Source organism: Cnephaeus nilssonii, assembly GCF_951640355.1.
Source record: "Cnephaeus nilssonii genome assembly, chromosome: 1".
In the NCBI taxonomy this organism is placed as follows: domain Eukaryota; kingdom Metazoa; phylum Chordata; class Mammalia; order Chiroptera; family Vespertilionidae; genus Cnephaeus; species Cnephaeus nilssonii.
Genome location: NC_137072.1, coordinates 63,598,166 through 63,620,181, shown reverse-complemented (window position 1 = coordinate 63,620,181; position 22,016 = coordinate 63,598,166). Strand labels below are relative to the sequence as shown.

Below are 22,016 nucleotides of genomic sequence, written 5' to 3'. Positions count from 1 at the left end.
TCTGTCATATAAAGTGAAATAAAATTCAAAATACATTATATAATTACAAAAACCAAGTACTACAGGTAAAAAACAAATTCCGAAATTAACTCAGCTGATTCTTGCTAAGTCTACCGCTCAAGTGTTGTAGAAATTTCTAGATGAACTAGAAAGTAGCCTGTCGGCTGCAAGGTTTTGGTGTGCCAGGCACTGTCAGTGTGCATGCAGAGGGCACGAGAGTGCTTCTAGGAAGAGGCGGAGGAGAGCTTGCAATGTATTTTTCTCCCATGAGCCTGAAATTAACAAAAATGTGGCATATGTTTTGACTTATTATTAGGTCATATTCTTAGTTTAGGTGACGTGCTCAAATCCAATTTTAATGCAGCCCCACCCCTGCCTGTTTTCCTCCGCAGGAAAGAGTGAGCCTGTACCCTTTCCAGATCCACAGCATTGCTCTGTCAACATTCGCATCTTTGATTGGCCCCTTTGGAGGCTTCTTTGCCAGCGGATTCAAAAGAGCTTTCAAAATCAAGGTGTGTGTTTAGGTTCTTTGTTACAGTATTAGAGAATGTAATACAGTTGAAATTCAGTTCTCTAAAGGTCTCATACATTAAGCCCTCGAGCAAGAACTATTGGTTTCAGGCCTCTCAGAAATACTTCCTAGTTGATTTGAGTGTATTCTTCCTTGTTGGGTTTTGGTCGATCCATGTCATGTCAGCCTCTCTTATAGAAATGGCATGTGTTACTTAATTGGGGACAACACAGAATCTTGGTCCTTCAGGCGCTCGGCCAAGAATCCAGCATGAATCGTCTAAAGATGAGTGTCCTGCTACAGTCTCGCTTCAGGGACAGACAGGGCAGCCTTTGAATATGTAACTGTCCATTCTGCTCGACCAGGGGTCAGCTAACTTCTGTAAAACCCCGTGGTTATTAACCACACCCTAACTACTAAACTCGGCCATCGTTGTGGGAAAGCCTGGTGGACAATGTGTCAATGAGTGGGCCTGTTATTTATTTTGTAAATCAAGTTAATGAAGTTACAAAAACAGTGGCTGGATTTGGTCTGTGGGACATAGTTTGCTGATCCCTGTCCCAGATACTTAAAGTCATCCCTATGTTTTAAGTTAGATTCTCGGAAAGTGACACACAGGGTGTCCCCCAAAAATGTATCCACAGTAAACAGCTGATAGCTCAATTGATGCTTCTTCTTTTCAAATTGAACCCATTGGAATCAATAATTATTCCAAGTGTGTACACATTTTTGGGGACACCCTGTACATTTGCCCTCTTCTCTCAGCCCTCCTCTCATGGCTTCACCAAGTTCAGGTGGAACATTGTGCCCTTAGAAGTGAGAGAGGGCAGGCCTCTCTGAGGGGGTGGCATCGGAGCAGGACTCTGAGAAGAGGAGGAAGAGGCCTGCAGAGACACCTAAGGAAGGGAGCCCCAGCGAGTGCGAAGGAGGGAGGAGCTTAGCCTGTTCGAATGGTGTGTGTGGCTAATCAAGCTGCAGAGGCTGGTGGAGCAGGTCACGGAGGGCCCCAAAAGCCAGGGAAGTGAAGGAACTCGGTGAGGGTCTGCAATGGGGCAGACAGTACGTTAAGTGGGACGCCGTATACAAAAGTGTGTGAGATGTCGTCCCTGTTCTCCAGATGCTCAGCACCCACTATGGGAGATAACACAGGTCCACAAAGAACCCGCAGCAGCCGTGCATGGCCCGTGTCCTGTGGCGGCTGCACACAGCAGAGCGGAACTGAGTTACCGTGGCCGTCTTGTGCTGCAGTTAGTAGGGAAGAGATGGAAGGAAATGTGTTGGCAAAAATTAACCAAAGATTTGTTTTACACAGAGACGTGTTACATTTGGAATGGCATTTTCTTTAATAGTCTCCAACCCAGGGTTTCCTGTTGACTACTGAGAATGTTTTGCCTGTCCAAAATGCTGTACTTGCTGTTGCATTTTAGATGCTTATAGGTTGCCCGAGTAAATGAGAAGAGGAATTAGTCATTGCCATTCCCCAGGCACTGAGAGATGTGGATATATCTGTCCAATCAATTTGCAGAGGCTTACTAACCAGACCCTCAATTGACTAATGTGTCCCAAATGAACTATCTATTTTTATTTTCTTTTTACCCCAACACTTAGAAGAAGAAATATTTATTATAGTAGTAAAATGTTTATTTCAGAGTAAGAACTATTAGGATAAATATGAGTTAAAATCAGATGTACATCTGTCAACAATACTAAAATAGCTCCCAAAATAGTTTTGCTTAATCAGAAAAGTGTAGTCTGTAAAAATATTAGACTAGTAATAGCTGATAGCTCTTTAGATTTGGAAAAAGTTTTCTTAACTAAAAAAAGTTAGTGCTAGTATTAATTAATATTTAATGAGTGTCATTTTAATATTGCTGGTCAATTCAGTAATGTTCTAACATGGGTACATATGCAAAAGATGTGGTTTTGATCTGTTGCACATGTTCTAAGTTTGTATTTAGTGTGATAATCTAATAGTATTTTCCTTAGTGTCCATGATTCCAGAAACATCTTTAGATAGGAATTTTATAACAAATTTTTTTTTAAAAAATTGGCTAATCTGTTGGTTTGTTTTGGAAGGATTTTGCAAACACCATTCCTGGACATGGCGGGATAATGGACAGATTTGATTGTCAGTACTTGATGGCAACGTTTGTGCATGTCTACATCACAAGTTTTATAAGGTACTTTTAGATTTAAAAAAAATGTTTTCATACTTGGTTTCTTGAAGTTCTCGTTTCCATAGGCATTAGTTTGAACGAGTTGCTTTTCTGTCGGTGGTGACCTGTAATATCAAAGGGCACGGCGGCCCCTGGAGCTGCGTCACACCGTACCCCTGAGCAGTGTGCTTACATTTTTATTATTTTACGTAGATTTGAACTGAAATAAACAACGGTACATGTTGTGGTCTTTAAAGGGCCAAGTTAAGATCCACTCAGTATGGATGGTACTGGATTGGAACATCAGAGATTTAATTTCTTGGTTGTGGGTAAGGCAATGATAGTGAATGCAAAGAATTAAAAAGGAGGACATAATAATACATCCAGTTCACCCATTATTGCCTGAGGGCCTGTTACACATTGGGAAATGTTCTTGGTACGGATATAGCTGAGAAGAAAACAAACCAAGTCCCTGCCTCAGAGCTTGCATTCTTACTGGGGAGTTGGAGGGAATAGGGGCAGAAGCAGACAGTAAACAAGTAAATATAGCTTGTTTAGGTGGTTATAAGTGCCACAGAGAAAAATAAAACATGCCAGGGGATCGGGCCGTGTGGGGTGGGGTGAGTGGAGGGTGTTGCTATTTTACATAGGGTGGCTTATTCTTGTTTTTAAACCTTAATGTTTTGGGTCTGCCCCAAAAGGCCCATTTGGGGGTATGAAAGCAGAAAACATGTGTTTACTTCATAGAGTTATTTGAAGTTGAAACTCATATTTGTAGGTCCCTAAATACATACCCATTTTAAATATATACCCATAGCAGCGTGAGAATTTTTGTATTAACACTTATTTTTCTTGTGTTATCTTATTAGGAGTTTATATTTTTCTTGAGTAGTCTTGTTAGTTTATCTACCTCATTAATCTTTTCAAAGAATCAAATTCGGGCATTGTTAACTTTATAGTTGTTTTCTATTTCATTGCTGTCCATGCTCATCCTTCATCTTTCTTTAGCTTCAATTTGCTATTCTTAAGCTTCTTGAGATAAAGTGTGCATTATTGATTTTCAGCCTTCTAGTCTAATATATTCACCTAAGATTACAAATCTCCTTTTAAGTACTGCTTAAATTCTCATCCTACATGTTATATTTTTATTTTCATTATTCCAGTATTATATCGTCTTTGACCAGTGGATTATTTATAAGTGTAGTGATTCGTTTCCCAACAAATGGAGAGTTTCCCATTCTCCTTCCTTTATTGATTTTGCTTTAATTCCGCTATGGTCAGAAAACATATTGTTTATTATCTCAGTATTTAATATTTGTTGAGACTTGCTTTATGCCTCAGTGTATTGTCTATTCAGGTACACGTCCCGTGGGCACACAAAGTGAATGCGCCTTCTGCAGTTTCTGGTGGGCTTGTTGTATACGGCATTTGGGTGAAATTTAGCTAAATCTTCTGTACTGATATTTTTTTTCCCTGTCCACTTATTCTATCAGTTACAAAGAGAGAGCTTTGTCAAAATCTCCCGCTATGATTGTAAATTTACCTAATGCTATTTTTAATTCAGTCATTTGTTGCTTTATATATTTTGAGGTTGTATTAAGTATATACACATTTAGGGCTATCATATATCCCTGTTGAATCACTCTTAATGTCATTATATACTATTATATAATGCCCATCTTTATGTACTACTTGCTTAAAGCCTATTTTGTTGGATATTAGAATAGCTACATCAGCCTTATTTTGGTTAGTATTTGCACAGAATTTCTTTGTCCCTCCTTTTACTTTTAGCATTCCTCTATCCTTTTAGCAAAAGTGTGTTTTTCTTTTCTCTTTTTTTTTTTTTTAAGAGAGAGTGAAAGGGAGGGAGGGAGAGAGAAACATCGATGTGAGAGAGACACATCAATTGGCTTCCTTCCCATACGTGCCCTGACCAGGGCCAGAGATGAAACCTGCAACACAGGTACGTGCCCTTGACCAGGAATCAAACCCGAGACCCTTGGTAAACAGGCAGACACTCTAACCACTGACCCACACGTCAGGGCTTCTTTTCTCTTCCAACAAGCATATAGCTGGATTTCGTTTTTGTTTTCTATAACCCAGTAGACAATGTTTGTCTTTTTATTTGGAATATTCCATCTATTTGTGTAATTTATTTACGGATAGAGTTGAGAATTAGTAACTAGTGGTTAAGCCCTCAGAACTCTTTCTTTGCAGCAGATGGCAGCATTTAGGGCATTAACTCATACTTCAGATTTTTTTCAAATGTGCTTTTCTCCCCGTAGAGGAGTCGTGCCGAGCCCCGTTGCCTGCCATCTGAACTATTTACTGCTGGAGCACAGTGCTGGTGCCAGGCTGCAGGCCGGGAGCACCTGCTGGCGGTTTTGCATTTAGCTGAACTTGCTGGAAAAGCCTTCCTTTTCTCTGGGGGCCCTACACGGGGTTTATGTTATAAAGTTGCTGAATCTTTTGAAGAAATCTAAGCCAAGCTGTGCCCTGACTTGGGGAGCCTGTGGCTGTGAGACTTGTGGCTGCAGTTTTTGGCATTTGCACGAAGGGGATCCATAGGATGGCTGAATCTGAGTATTTCTGCTTCCTATAATTCCATTTGAACAGAGCAGCCCTTATTATAAACCCTAAATTTAATTACTCGTGTAAATGTCTCTCTGGATACCATTCTCCTTATATTACTTATGTCTTTTTCCCATTGGATTTTACTCACTGCTCTTCACAAAAAGTAAACCATACTCTGCTATTCAAGTGGACCGTAGAAATGACAAAGAACAGTACATATGCATTAACATCTGAATTACGTTCACTCGGAACTTGACAGAATAGCACTTTGGAAGACCACACGGGTGGTCTCCGGGGTATAAGGGGGGGGAGTTCTAGAGCCCAGGAGGGGAGACTGCAGTCCCCTGACGGAGAGTCACAGCAGCACAGTGTGAGGGCAGCAGTCCTGGTCTGGAGCTTTCTGACCAGCCCATCGTGAAAGGGGGATGAGAAGGGCTGCAGCGGGGGTGCTGGTGGAGCCCGCCCAAAGGGCAGCGCTGAGAGGCCCCTGTGCGGGCGGTGGGGAGAGCGTGGTGTCACTGGCCTTCGCTGCTTCAGTTCACCCTGGGCTCACGCCCTCCCCCTGGGACTGCCAGGGCGGTGGGCGAGGAGGCAGGGCTCCCCTCCATTCAGCTGGAGCAGATCCGCTTCATTCTGTTCCTTAGACTGGGGACCTAAGACGCTCTTTGGACAAAGGCCGTGGGCCCTGCTGCAGAGGCCGGGTGGGAATTCGGTGCTGGGCTCAGACCCTTTGAGTCCGGCCTCTTGAACATTCATGGTTCCCGGGGTAGTTCTTCAACAAAATGCCTTCCATTGTTTGACATTTCTTTGAAGCTAACAAGCGAAACGCTGTTTTCATGTCCTTTCCCACCAGTTTTGCTCCTTTCCTTACAGGACAGTTTTTGTGTCTTGTCCAGTCTCAGGATTTGTCTCCTATCCCCACCTTTAACTCAGGTTGCCCTTCTGAGAATTTTGTAGAGTTCAGATCCGTCCCCCACGTACTGCCCAGGACCGCTGCTGGGTTTGGTGTTTGTGCATTCTTGCCATGTGGAGACTGCACGCCTCTCAGCAGAAAATCGTTTGAGGTTTTGTTTGTTGGTTTGTTTTTGTTTTGTTTTTACTGTTGGCACTAACGCTGGGCATTAGAGTGTGCTCTGGTCAGGAGCTGTTTCAGTTCTGTAAAGATTGCTGCTCTACACGGAAAGGCAGCATTTAAAGTGGGGGCATATGCTTCCTTCAGCTCTCTTAAAATAGCAAGAACTCGCCTTTCTGCTTTGTTACCAGGGGCCCGAATCCCAGCAAAGTGCTGCAGCAGTTGTTGGTGCTTCAGCCGGAACAGCAGTTAAATATATACAAAACCCTGAAGATGCACCTCATTGAGAAAGGGATCCTGCAGCCCACCCTGAAGGTCTAACCGGACCCGGAGAGGGAAAGACTGAATCGACAATAAGGAATTCTACAGAAAAGCACTGACAGACGAAATTTTGTAAATGTACAGAAAAATGGTTGAAAATGCACTAGAGTGAAGATTTACAGGCACGAATGTTTCTTCTCTGAATTACTGTGAATATTTAACACACACTTACTGGATCTAAGTTATGAAATAAGTAGCAAATCATCAGAGTATTCTGTACTTTTTTCTAAAGTGTATTTTCTGATGTTAACTTCCTTTCCCTTACTTGCCATGTTCATAATTTAAAAGACTGTTTTAAAGAGTCAAATACTATCCAATGAGTCAATTGAGGATGTCTTAAGATTGCACCTGAAAGCGTGCCCTTTGCACAAATATTTACTTTTGCACTTGGAGCTGCTCTCGGTTTTAGCAGAATGTTCCCTGGGAGGCACAATAGGAAGTTCGTTCTCCTGCACTTCCTCCTCTTTTAGTTTGAAGTATTTTCTGAGGGCTGAGTTGGATCCAAAACAAAAGGAAAGTAAGTAAGTAATCATTTGCCAGGGGAAAACATTCCACTTTTAGGTAGGTTTGAAATTCAAGAGAGGGAGGCTGAAATTTCTATCTTTATTGGCTGACATCAGACTCTACTTCTGATAAAGTTGTTTGGAAAAAACCTGACTTCGCAAAAGCCTTTGAAGAGAAACAAAGGAGAGTTCTGCTCTGAAGAACATGTGTGCAGCCTCCACAGATGACAAGGGCTCAGGAGACTGCGTAAGACAGTGACACGTGGACAGGCCACTTTGGGTCCAGTTAGTTCTCTGCTTTTCCTTGTTTCTCAGTGAACTGGTTTCTTGAAGTTCTATAGCCATGAGCACAAAAGATGAGTATGCAGGGTAGAGAGCAGGGGTGGTGGCTGAAGCAGAGATGGGGTGCCCAGCTGAGCGAGAGTGACCCATCTGTGGATAAGGCTCTGTGTCTGGGGCAGCCCTCCCGGGCTCCCGTGCAGCGGGAGACACTCCGCTGGCAGGAAGCTTGAAGATCTGCCTGGAGGCCCAGACCCTGACTGCCTTCCTGGGAGAGCTCATCTCTGTCCCTTTCCTTTCTCACATCATGTCATAAAACCCAAGGACATCAGCTGATGATATTTTTCTTCCAAGAATGAAAATCAAGCAGAAGTGATTCCCACCAAGAACAAAAAGCACACGAATGTCAAACCTTCCTCCGATGGACAGGAGACGAGGACAAGTTTCTTACCAGTGAATGTAAATAAGCTCATGTTGCTGTGTGCTCTTTATAACCATACTTACTGTATTGAAGAGGCAGCAATAAACCTCTGAAAATTGCCTATTGCTCCTTGGCTAAATGTTCAGAGAGGAGAAATAGATATATTTTAAAGAATGTTTTACTAATGAAAAGAGGAAATATTTTTGTTTAAATCAAAAACAAATTTCAATTATTTTATATTCCTGTTCTATACCCACAATCAAAGAGGGTAGATATGCATGGGTCCCAGTACCGATATCCCTAGGATGTCATTTAAACCAGCAGCTTCATCAAGTGCACTGCACGGCTGTAGTGGGTGTAGCTGAACTCAGCACCAAGAGTCTGATTTCTCAGCTCGGCATTCAGTTGGTTCACAACTGGATGTATTCAGTCAGCGTTATTTCACCCTATTCCATAAAAACCTAGAATTGGCATTGGAAATGTTATAAGACAAAATGATCCCTTTTAAAATCAGGCTACCTACCAGTTAATTTTCAGCATCTCTCATTATTTGCCTCACAAAAGCTCCAAATGTTGATCATACAGGAATGTAGCATATCAAAGTTGAAAAATCCAATAAAAATTTTGTAATAGGAACTTACGTTGACGGAGATTTGCACAATAAAAACTCTTTGGAGATACCCAGTTCCCTTGCATTTTCTATAAGGTGACTGCTGATGCACGGCAGTGCAGAGTGATAGGAGAGCATCACCGATTACCTGTATTGTAAAATCAATATTATAATAAAATATTAAGCTAGAAATATTTGGGGTCAGAATAATAACTTTCCTCAAATATACTTTCAGTTGGGTGTACACTATTGTATATGTAAAAAGTAAATTCTTTTAACGGCGCTAAAGTACCTTTTTGTACTTTTAGAGCATGTATATTAAAATACAAGATATTTTATCAAATGATAGCCATAAAACCCTGACTTTGATCATTTTTGTATTTGCACTATGAAGAGGACTTAAATTCTAGTATAGCTACATGAAGGCGGAAAGATGAAAGACTAGGAACTTCCTTCAAGGTAATGTTCATTTTCCCAAATTGGCTGGTTTTGGAGGTTCTCTGAGGGTACCAATAGCTTGGCTTTTTAACCTGTGGGGTGCAAAGGTTCCCTCAGTGTTTTTCCCTTGTGGTGGTACATACACACTTACTGTCCGAAAAGCAAAGACCGCACCCACCCAACCACCTCTTTTTGTTTTCCGTTTACAGTATCACTTTGTACCTTGGTTTGAACAAAGATGGTATCACTTTGTTCAGTGCAAAAGTAGAAGCAGTGTGCATATACTGTATGTGGGCAGGAGATAGCTCATGATATGTGTCCATCAGTTCTCTGAATCTTTTACTGAAACATAGGAAAATAAAACAGATAAATCACATCTTGACTTTGTCGTGCCATTTTCTCATTGGAGAAGAAACGTTCGTTCAATTCGTGTTTACAAAATGATGATGGATATACATAAGTATTATCTGTGTGTATTTTCCATCACCAACACCTACAGTGACATCCTTGGGGATGGGGATAACGAAGTTCTGGTGATGACTGAAAGGCATGTTTGTCAAGAGGTGATGTCCTTTCACTAGAAAGAGTAAGTACAGGGTTTCAGTGGCACGCTCCACACATTTACTTTGCAGAGTCCTGACCCAGTCCCTACTAGAGCTTTAAGTTACATGGATGCTGAGTGGAGTCTGTTTTGATTGGCCTTTGTGATTCCAGGTCGGGCTCAATGCCAACACTCCAGGCCCTCAAGCGTCAGAACACACAGATGGGTTTGGAGTCTGAAGACTTAACTGTGCACATTCCCACTTGTGTCTCTTGGACAGCCCTTCCATACCCAGCCCAGTTTTCATGTTGCAAAACTTTGAGATGGGCTTCATTATTTCTAGTTGCTGGGGTCACTTTAAGGGTTAAAATTATGAATGTGCCTTGGTTTCTATCCACTCTAGAGGAACCAATTAGTAATCCTTGGTTTCCTTTCTTCCTACCTTCTCCTCTCGTTGCCCATCTGCAGAGGGACGTGACTGAATAGAAAGGTAACCACATCTGGCCACATTGGATTTAGGTAGTGTTCATGTAAGTGTTCTCTCAACTGTAGACATCCCATCACTTCACGTCAGCAAGCCTGGGACGTCTACCAGACACCCAGCGCTGCTTTTTAGTTCTAGCGCCAAGAACATTAGAACTAGTGCTTTTTACCTGGAGACAGAGGTACCGTAAGTGCCATCCAAGGTGGGTGTTGATCATGGCAACGGCAACGTACGAACCAGGTTCAGGGGAAAACAAGACAACTATTCTGACCTCCACGGAGGAGCTGTCTGTCCTGCAGATAGTCCACAGCAGATTTCTCTGCCTGCTCCTGAAATTCAACAAAATTTAAAATTTCACTTTGGAAATCTGTATGCAATGGCTGCAAATAAAAAGCAGGTCAGGTCTAGATAATTTAACCCAAAGCCTGTCGCACCTTCACCCTGTTGTCTTTCTTTTCCTGTGCAGCGGAGAGAAACCTGGAATCATCAGGTACCATGGAGAGTCCCTGAGTGCGGGTGAATGAATGGAACGTTATCTGATGATGATAATGTTAGTTTTCCAAAGGAGCAGAGAGAATACAGTCTGGCTCTGTCACGTGTACAAAGGACATGGGTGGGTAAAGCAAAGCCTTGTTGCCCAGAAAGAGAAAATCGAGGGGCAGTCCACCCAAAGGTGTGTTAGAGAGTGAAATCTCAAACTGTCAAGCTTACAGCACAACAGGGTACAGGACTTGGGATTTAAGTTCTCAGACCCTCCTTTCCCGTGCAACCAGCTGAGCTTAAGGGATCCAGGTGGGTTTCTCTTCAGGATGTGCAGTGCCAAACCAGACAGGACCTAGAAGAGTAATAAGTTTGAAGAACAAGTTTGAATAATCAAGCATATTTTTTAACAGTTTTAATTTCAAAAGCGTGCGAAAAGGGACCGGAGGCTTCTAGTACAAGGAAGGCACATTTGAGGGGCGAGTCCAAGGTGGCAGCACAGGTAGCCACCGAGCTCACCTGCCCCCAAAAACACATCAAATGTACACTAATACCTGGGGCAGTGCCTCCTCCGAGCCAACCGGGAGCCAACTGAACAGCTGCACAAGCAAGAGAAAAGGACGCATAGAGAAGGTTGGGGAACATGAGAGCTCTCCGGGGCTGAGGAACAACCCAGGGCCTGAGGAACTGGTGAGCGCCATTGTTTACGCTTCCCTGGCATGTGGTATGGGCAGGAGCTCCATCCAGGTTCCCTGGCCCACCTGCAGGGCACTGGAGCGTGTCCTCAGCCACCCTTCTGTAGCCAGATCCAGCAGAAACAGGAGGAGCCGCAGCGCACACAAGGTGCCCCTCCACCCGAAAGCTGACTCAGCAGATAGGGCAGGGTGCTGCTTTGCACACCCACCGGGCTGTGTGCACAGGGAGCTCCCCACCTGGAGAGAATGTGGGACTAGAAAATGCCATGATGTCGCCTGTAGGGATACACTGTCCAGAGAGTGTACAGATAGTGGGCAGGCTGTGCTCCTGGAGACACTGTGGAGCTAGCAAATCTTTGCAGTACCCACACGCAGGGCTGCCCTGTGCAGAGTGAATGGGGTGCTGTTATGTGCATGCAGGGTTACCCTGCCTGGAGAGGGTGAAAACTAGCATACTGCAGTTCAGCATGCATGCAAGACTGCCCCACCCAGAGAAAGGGCAGAGCTGGTAAGGCAGGCACACAGAGTGGCCCTGCCCATACCCTGCTCTGACTGTGGACATTTAAAGCGATAGGGCACTCACACAGGGCTGCTCCTGTGGACAGGGACACCTCTGAGTGCATGAGCAGGTGCACTGTCTAGAGAGGGAGCAGAATTGGTGGGTTGCTGAGAGGCAAGTATGTAAAGCAGCCACACCCAGACCCTGCTCTGATCACAGTAAAAACAACAGGGCACGCCAAGAGCAAACCAAGCAGCTCCGTCTACATCAGGCAGCCTGACCCAGATTAGAAAAGCAAGGAAGCACACACACCCCAAGCTGCCCCACCCAGAACTCACTCCTTAAAGCCAGACCACACACCAGGCACTCACTATACGTAGCTGCAGTGACTACAATTGGCCTTCCAAAACTGTTCAACACACAGTCTACACAGAGACCACTCTTTCAAGACTGGGAGAGAAAAAGAGCTATTCTATCCAATTCGTAGGAAAAAAACACAGAAAATAAAGTTAAATCGGGAGACAGAAGAACATGCCCCAAATAAAGGAACAAGAAAATATTCCAGAGAAAAACCCTAATGAAATACAAATAAGTGATTTACCCAATAAAGAATTCAATGATCAAAAGGATGCTCAACAAATTTGAGCATACAATAAAGAGAACACTTCAACAAAAAGATAGAAAATGTAATAAAGAACCAATCAGAGGTAAAGAATATAATAACTGAAATGAAGAAAACACTAGAAGGGATCCACAGCAGATTAGTTAATCCTGAAGAATGGATTAGTGACCTGGAAGATAGAATAGTGAAATTCACCCAATCAGAACAGCAAATGAAAAAAGAATTTTAAAAAAGTGAAAATAGTATGAGATCTCTGGGATAACATCAAGCCCATATCATATAACATCCCTAACGTTTTCATTATAGGGATTCCAAAAAGAGTAGGAAGTAGGGGAGAAAGAGGATCAAAGAGGAAATCAAACACTACCTTGAGACAAAAATGAAAACAACTTTACAAAATTTATGGAATTCAGCAAAAGCAGTTATAAGAGGAAATTTATAGTTATACAGGCCTACCTCAAGAGGCAGGAAGAATCCCAAATAAATAATCTAAAATTACATCTGAAAAAACTAGTAAAAGAGAAACAAACCCCAAAGTAAGTAGAAGGAAATAATAAGAATCAAAACAGAACTAAACAAAAGAAAAAACTTTATAAAGCCCACAGCTAATACCATACTTAATGGTGAAAAGCAAGAAGCTTTTCCTCTAAGATCACAAAAATGTAAGGATGCCCACTCTCACCACTGCTACTCAATATAGTATTGGAAGTCCTAGCCACAGTAATCAGACAAGAACAAGAAATAAAAGGTATCCAAACTGGAAAAGAAGTAGTAAAACTTAATATTTTCAGATGACATGGTAATATATATGTAGAAAGCCCTAAAAACACACACCAAATATTAATATAATTAATGAAACAATTCTGTAAAGTAGAATACAAAATTAATAAACAGAAATACGTTGTGTTTCTATACAATAATAATTAGAAGGAGAAATTAAGAAAACAATCCCATTTACAACTGCAAAAATAAAATAACTAGGAGTAAATTCAACCAATGAGGTATTCTGAAAACTATAGGACATTGAAGAGGACACAAATAAATGAAAGGATATACCATGCTCATGGATTGGAAGAATTAATATTATTAAAATGACCATACTACTGAAAGCAATCTAATGAAATTCTTAGATCAATGAAATTCTTATCAAAATACCAATGACATTCTTATCAGAACTAGAACAAGTAATCCAAAAATTTATGTGGAACAACAAAAGACCATGAATAAAACAAAGCCAGCTTGAGACAGAAGAACAAAGTTGGAGGTATCATGTACCCTGATTTCAAACTATATTACTAAGTTATAATAATCAAAACAAAATGGTTCTGGCAAAACAAAACACACATAAATCAATGGAACAGAATACAGAGACCAGAAAAAAAAATACTTATATGATCAACTAATCTATGATGAAGGACATAAGAATGTATAATGAAATAACAACAGTCTCTTCAATAAGTGGTATTTAGAAAACTGGACAGATACATGCAAATAAAAAATGAAACTAGATTGTTGTCTTATACCATATATGAAAGTAAACTAAAAATGGATTAAAAACTTAAATTTAAGACCTGAAACCACAAAAGGTTTAGAAGAAATTGTAGGTAGCAAACTATTTGACACCAGTCTGAGGGATATCTTTTCGATATGTTCCCTTGAGTAAAGGGGGGGAAAAAGCAAAAATAAACAAATGGGACCTCATCAAACTAAAAAGCTTCTGCACAGAGAAGGAAACCATCAAGATGAAAAGACAACCTACTGAATGGGAGAATATATTCACAAATGATATATCAGTAAGGGTCGATATCCAAAGTATAGGCATGAGCAAAAGTAGGTTTACAATTGTTCATATGGAAAATACAATAATTAATGAACAATAATACAAGAATAAACTCTGTTTCACACACTCACAACTGTAAGCCTATTTTTGCCCCCCCCCCATATATTTGAAACACATGCATCTCAATAACAAAAAATAAACAGTCTGATTAAAAAATGGGCAGAGGCTATGAAAATAAATTTCTCCAAAGATTACATACAGATGGCCAACAGAAATATAAAAAGATGCTATGGTACATCTACACAATGAATACTATGCTGCCATAAAAAAGAAGAAATTCTCATCATTTGCAGCAACCTGGATGGAATTGGAGAATATTATACTAAGTGAAATAAGCCAGTCAATGAAAGAAAAATACCACATGATCTCACTCATTTATGGATAATAAAGAACATTATAAACTGATGAACAAAAAGATAGATACAGAGACAGTAAAGCAACAAACAGACTTTCAAATTACAGGGAGAAAGTTAGGGGGGGGGGAGATAAGAAATCAAACGAAGGACTTGTATGCATGCATATAAGCATAAACAATGGACGCAAAACTCTGGGGGGTGAGGGCAAGTGTGGGTGTGGGGTGGGGGGGGGTAATGGTAAGGATATGTACACATATAATACCTCAATAAAAAATAAATAAATAAATTAAAAAAATAAAAAAAAACAATGAATAAATACTAAAAAAAAAAAAAAGATGCTTAAATCACTAATCATCAGGGAAATGCAAATGGAAATCCTAATGAGATATCACCTCATCCAGTCAGAATGGCTATAATAAAAGTCAACAAATAACATGTCTTATCAAGGATGTGGAGAAAAGGGAACCTTTGTGCACTGTTGGTGGGACTATACTAGTAAATTGTTGTAGCAATTATGGAAAACAACATGGAGATTGCTCAAAAAACTGAAAATAAATCTACCATATGACCTAGCAATTTCATTTCTAGGTATTTATCTGAAAAAACAACAACAACAACACTTATTCATAAAGATATATGCACCCTAAGTTCATTGCAGCATTCTTTACAATAGCCATGATATGAAAGCAACCTGTGTCCATTAAGATGAATGGATAAAGAAGATGTGATACACACACACACACACACACAGAGGAATATTACACAGCAATAAAAAAGTGAAATCTTACTATTTGCGACAACATGGATGAACCTAGAGGGTATTATGTTAAGTGAAATAAGTCAGATATAGAAATACATTATAACTTCACTTATATGTGGAATCTAAAAAATAAAACCAAATAACAAAACAAACATAGGAACAAAACACTCACAGAAATAGGGACCAAAGGGATGGTTACCAGAAGGAGTGTTTGAGAGGATGGGTAAACAAGGCGAAGGGGAACATAGTGAATAATATTGTGATAAGTTTACACAGTGACAGATGATTACTAAAATTAGTGGGGTGATCACATTTTAAGGTATAAAAATATAGAAACACTATATATTGTACACCTGACACTAATATCCTGTATAATAAAAGGCTAATATGCAAATTGACTGAACAGCAGAACAACCGGTCGCTATGACATGCACTGACCACCAGGGGGCAGACACTCAATGCAGGAGCTGTCCCCTGCGGGGAGCACTGCTCAGTCAGAAGCTGGGCTCATGGCTGGTGAGCGCAGTGGCGGTGGCGCGAGCCTCTCCCGCCTCTGTGGCAGCCTTAAGGATGACCAACTGCCAGGGGAGCGGGCCTAAGCCATCACTCAGACATCACCTGATAGCTCCCGAACTGCGAGAGGGCGCAGGTCGGACTGAGGGACCCACCCCTGAGTGCACGAATTTTGTGCATCAGGCCTCTAATAACTATATAATATTGTACACCAACTACACTTAATTTAAAAAAAATAGCTTGGCCAGTGTGGCTCAGTGGTTGAGTGTTGACCTATGAATAAGGTGACCAGATTTTAACATTGGTAAAGCGGGACACCATTGACCTGGGGGGGGGGGGGGGGGGGCTCTTGATTAAAAATTTGGTCTATATTGTAATCGCTTTTGGTTTTTTTAATAAAAGGAAATTCACTTCTTAGATCATCGTTGAATTTGCATCCTCTTTTCTTACTCATTATGTTAAAAATCTAAAAAACGTAATTTAAAATTATATTATAAATTATTATATACATATTGCTTAAAAACACAGTAAGTAGGTACATAATTACATGAACATATTTTATTGTTAGTTTATAAATTAAATTAATTTGATTGTTATAAAGTAACTATATTTTAAAAATTATTTTAATTTTAATCCTATATTTCTTTCTAAATAATAACAATACTAACTTGTATTATTTTTCCTCTGAATTTGCCGTAATGTAAGTCGTTAAGTGTCACTTTCAAGGCCTGCGCTAGACTTTTTACCGCCACTATAAAATATAAATAATATGAGTACTGTCTGCTAAATTCAAGAAAATTTATGTATTTATAAAATAAATAAATAAATTACTTACCTAAATTATCTGAATAGCTGATTTGTAATGACATCACTTGTTTAACTAGCTTACTAGCAAGCAGTACGATGTGTATCGTCTGAGAGACAGTTACAAAATGTTTTCGTCGTTGCCAATCCCCAAAAATGCCATTGTTCATTAAGTCCAAACAATGGTGGTCGAATTCTAACAACTGATCAACAACGCGAACTTTGATAAGCAGTTCTTGATAATCAGTTCTCAACAATTATTTGTTATTATTAAAGTTTAACATTATAAAATTAACAAAAATAATATAAAACTCATATCCTGGCTAAATAGCCACACGGCCGCCGAAAACCGTATATTCCCTTCCCGTTCTCCCGGAGTTCCCTAGCTTGTTGTGCATTCTTTTCAAAAATCGGGACTTTTTTAAAACGCCGCGGGACGCGGGACAAATTGTTAAAAATCGGGACTGTCCTGCCAAAAGCAGGATGTCTGGTCACCTTACCTATGAACCAGGAGGTCACAGTTTGATTCCTGGTCAGAGCACATTTTGTACTCGATCACCAGTGTGGAGGCAGCAGATTGATGATTCTCTCCCTCACTCATGTTTCTATCTCTCCCTCCCTCTCCTTTCCTCTCTGAAATCAATAAAAATTTATTTTAAAAAAATTAAATAAAAAATATACATTTGAACTATCAGTAGTTCTATTTGTTTTCCTTGTTTTTTCAACAGTTACACTGAGAGATTACATACCATTACATGGTGCAGCCATCACCACATCTAGTTTGAGGACATTTCCATCATTCCCCCAAATCCCCTGGTGCTCATTTGTACTTAATCCCCATTTTAATCCAGTGTTGGGCAACTACTAACCTGCTTTCTGTCTCTATAAATTTGTCTTTTCTGTATAGCTCCTATAAACGGAACCATACAATACGTAGTGTTTTGCATCTGGCATAATAATTTTGAGTGTATCAGTACTTCTTTCCTTTTTATTAGTACCATATTTTGCTGACCCATTTACCAGTTGATTGACATATGAGTTATTTACAATGTTTTGTTATTATGAAAAATGTTGCTGTAAATTTTTGTAGACATGTCTTTGTGTGGGTGTCTTCATGTTCTTCTGGATACAGTTCTAGGGGTGACATTGTTGGGTTATATGACAAATTTATGTTTAGTTTTTAAAGAAATAACCAGACTGTTCAAAGCAGCTGTACAATCTCACCTTCCTATACAAAACAACGTAATGTACCGGGATTTCAGTTTCTCTGCATCCTCAACAAAACCTGCCAGTGCCTATCTTTTTAACGACAGACATTCCAGCTCGTGTATAGAAGTATCTCAGGGTGGTTCTAGTTTGTATTTCTCTAATGGTTAATGATGTTGAGCATCTTTTCATGTGCTTATTTGCCATTTATATATCTTCCCTGATGAAATGTCTATTCATATCTTTGTTCATTTTTACATGGGATGTTTTTTCTTCTTATTGAGTTGTAAGAGATCATTATATGACCTGGATACAAACCCTTTACCAGAAACAGTAGGTCCTCATTTAACATTGTCGATAGGTTCTTGGAACTGCAGCAAAACAACGTATATCAAAACCAATTTTAAACTGCTCTTTAAAAAAATTAACGTCTTAAGGTGGGTGGGAAGAGATCAACCAAAGGACTTGTATGCATATATTTGCATAACCCAATGGGGACAAAGACAATAGTGTGGTGAAGGGCTTGGGGAGGAGGTGGGAGGGGCAGAGGAGGGCTAGATGGAGTCAATGGGGGAAAAAATGGTACATATGTAATATTTTCAACAATAAGGATTTTTTAAAAATAAAAAGAATGGGGGAAAAAGAGAGGGTGGTATTGGCGAAAAGAATAAACAAAAGATCAACATTTGAAAATCAAAGTATTTGCAAGTCCCACACAGCAGGTCCTCAAATAAAGGTGTTCCATTCAACATCATTTTGTTATGTTGATGAAATGCCAGAGGAACTTAACTCTCATTTCTGTCAATTAGTGGATTGTAAAGTTGGGGTGGAGATGGGGAAGAATGGGAAGTGACTACTTATGGTTGAGGTTTCTTTTGGGGTGATGAAAATGCTCTAGAATTAGATTGTGGTGATTGTTGCACAACTGTGTAAATATATAAGAACCCATTCTAACCTGATGAATTTTATAGTGTTGAACATGAATTTTTTGGGGTAAAAAAGACAGGTTTTAGGAAATTTTAGGAATTAAGAGGACCATGGAAGAAGCACAGAGCTGCAGAGCAGCAGAAGGTATATTTCCATAGAATAGGGGCGCTGAAAAGCTGCAGCAGGAACATTTCCCTAGAATGAGGGAGCTGGGAACAGCAAAGGGTCTATATTTACAAAATAAAGGGAAGGAAGCCCCTCATCTAGAAGGAGGAGAAGAAAGCCCAAAGGGAATAGGAAAACAGTAAGGAAGGAGGGGAGGAAAACCTCACATGTCCCTTGTGAGGTTCGACCTTTGAGCTCAGAAGTTACTATAGTAACCAGTCCAAAGAAATAGTGACCAGAGGGGCTATGAAGGCACAAAGATCTACAGCCTTTATAAACCGTGGAAGGAGGAACTCGGTGGGACTCTTTCCCTTTCCCCATGTGGGAGTCTGAGCTGTGAGATTCTTTTCCCCTCCCCACATGGGAGTCTGTATTTGTTCTTCAATAAAATTTCCACCTTTACTATACCACCTTCTGTCTGTGGATTCATTCTTCGACTCCTACGGACAAAGAGCCCAGGAACCATCCTGCCCAGGGGAACACCGTGTATTCCAGTCCAAAAAAATCCCACTTCAGCGTGTTAATTATATCTCAATAAAGTTAAAAAGTCTGACTAGAGCCCTGGCCAGTGTGACTCGTTTGGGTGTTGCCCATGACCGTAGGCTTGCCAGTTCCATTCCTGGTCAGGACACATACCTTGATTGCAGGCTTGATCCCTGGGAGGGGGCATGCAGGAGACAGCCAACTGATGTTTCTCTCTCACATCTATGTTTTCCTCTCTCTCCCTTTCTAAAAATCAATAAAATATTTAACAAACAAACAAATCTGACTAGAGAATCTGTAAAGCTAGGATCTGCAGGGAGGGTATTCCAGGCCTGAGGAGAGTCAGGGAAGGGCTACCAGCTGACTCCACAACTGGGGACCCCACAACTGGTCCAGCTGCCCCTCTCTGAATTGCCCGATGGGCAGTGTTGAGGGCTGGGGGCTGCCCTGGAATATCTAAGACTCCTGGTGAGGCTAGACTAGGAGGAGGGCAGGCTTTCTTCTCAGACATTGCTGCAAAGACCCTCTGGCTTCTACCGAGGCCTGGCGGGCAGGTGGTCCCCCTATAGGGAGAGGGCGCCTTTCTCAAGGATGCTCTCAAGGGCTAAGGAACTTGAATGTTTAAGATGAAACTGAAGCATAGTAACCTCCATCTTGGGTAAAAACTGCTGTTTGAAATTTTAACCCTGCTATTCTGGCTTCTGTAAACGTTTGCTTGCTTAAATAATAGGGAAAAATAAGACTACTCCCCATTCCAGAGAGGCCATAAACTATGCCCCAGACAGAGTCGTCAGTGCTGGCGCCAGGCCAGGCCTTGAGATATGGTCTCATGGCCCTGTCCCAGCACACAGGACTTTTTCTCAGAAGGTCCGGAAGTCTCACTCCAAATTTGGAAAACTAAGAGCTGAAAAACATATAAATAAGGAAAGACTTCCACCATATGGGGCCCCAGAATTTGAGAAGCAATATTTCCTCTGGGCCCACTAGCGCTAGAGAAATGAAAAGGACTCCAAATAAATTTGGCTTATTGATTACGGCGTCTTCTGACTTACAATATAACAAAACCTCAGTGAAAGTTTGAGCAGAAGTATTCAAGCATGTGGTATGTGAAACCTCAAATTCAACACAAGAAAGATGATTTAAGATTTCCACCAAAACCTATTGCATTAATGTTCAAGATCCATAATATTAAGCTAAGTGAAATAGGTCCGTCACAGAAGGACAAACACAGTATGCTTCCACTGATGAGATATCTCAATTAGTTAAACTCATAGAAGCAGCGAGTAGAATGGTGGTTGTCAGGGGTTGGGGGTAGGGAGGGATAGGGAGATGCTATTCAACAGGTATAAAGTTTCAGTTGTGCAAGACACAAGTTTAGAGATCTGTCCTACCACATTGTGCCTTTAGTTAACAATATTATCTACTTTTAAAAATCTCATGTTCAAATGTTCTTATAACAACAATAATAAACGTTGAAAGTCATTAAGTCAAGGGCCGCCTCTAATTCCTTCCCTCAACATATTCATTGAGCAGCTACTCTGCCTGGTACAGTTGTGACTAAAGCAGACACAAATATCAGCCTCCAATTAGCTTACACTTTACTGGGGAGACACCACCAACACATATTATATCTCAGACTACAGGGAGTTTAGAGGCAGGCAAATTGCAATAGTAAATACTGCAGGGTGGTCAGGGGAGGCCTCCCTTCCAGGTGACCAGAGCAGGTACAGGAGGAGAAGAGCTTGGATTAGGCAGAGGTGACAGTTGCAGCGAGGGTACAGGGCACGTACGTGTGTATGGAGAGTACAGGAGGGGGAGAGAGGCAAGGAGCCCATGGGGTCTTAGCAGGACCTGGCACCTACAAGCTCACTGTGGCTGCCTCGCTGAGAACTGACTATTGCAGGCAAAGGCAGGAGTACACAACTCCCAGCAGCCAGTCTTCAAACTTATTCACTCACAATCTATCTCAGCAGATGTCAAGTCTGGGCAGGCGTATCCACCTTCAAAAGGCGGGAGATGAAAACCAATGGCGTGACACCTATACAAAAAGGGAGGGAGGCAGGAAGGCAGGCAAGTGTTTGCAAAAAGACCAAGAGGCCAGTATGGGGAATAGAAGAGAATTTTCTGGGAAGGCTTGGTATTATATAATTTAGTAAGGAGAAAGTACTAAAGATATGATGATGATGATGATGATGATGATGATGATGATGATGATGATGATATAAATACTGCAGAGGTAAGAAAAGAAAATTGTGAATTAGAAACAGTAAGGAATGAAGTAGACTTGCTGAAAATTCAATTACAGATACAGGAGTGCGAGTGCAAGCCTCTCATTTATAGGCTAGAAAGTTCTTGAAGAGGGTAGTTGTGTCATTTTTTACATAACTCAAGGCCCAGCAGAATATGTGTCAGCGTGGACACATTAATGACGACCTCAGGAGGAAAAAGAACTCCACAGAGGTGGATCCAAACTCCAAGCACACTCCTACTTGATAACTTGCTAAAGTAGGTCTTCCTTCTTCCTCTTGGCAGATCAGCCTGCGGAGCCAGACTGTGATGATTCTTAAGTTTACAACCAAAGACTCCTTAGGTTGACCTTTGCTCCATGGTTTATTTCTCTCTAATCAGGTTTCAAAAGGACGGCTTCCTTTTAGGAACAGAAATAGTTTTTTAGGGGGCAGCTTTTGTTCTCAATTTGTGACGGTGCTTGAGGGCAAGATCCTAAAGGAGTTCTCTTTCTTCTTTCTTTCTTTCTT

At 41.0% G+C, this 22,016-nt stretch overlaps 1 protein-coding gene across 1 annotated transcript in view; it reads left to right on the top strand.

Moving 5' to 3' along the window:
• The window catches only part of CDS1 (CDP-diacylglycerol synthase 1), a 59,671-nt gene extending 50,421 nt beyond the window's left edge, over window positions 1–9,250 (top strand). The window contains exons 11-13 of the mRNA XM_079778715.1: window positions 393–512; window positions 2,588–2,691; window positions 6,505–9,250. Coding sequence (XP_079634841.1) covers window positions 393–512; window positions 2,588–2,691; window positions 6,505–6,634 — 354 coding nt within the window. The 3' untranslated portion in view covers window positions 6,635–9,250. The remainder of the gene's footprint in view (window positions 1–392; window positions 513–2,587; window positions 2,692–6,504) is intronic.
• Window positions 9,251–22,016: the final 12,766 nt, after the last annotated feature.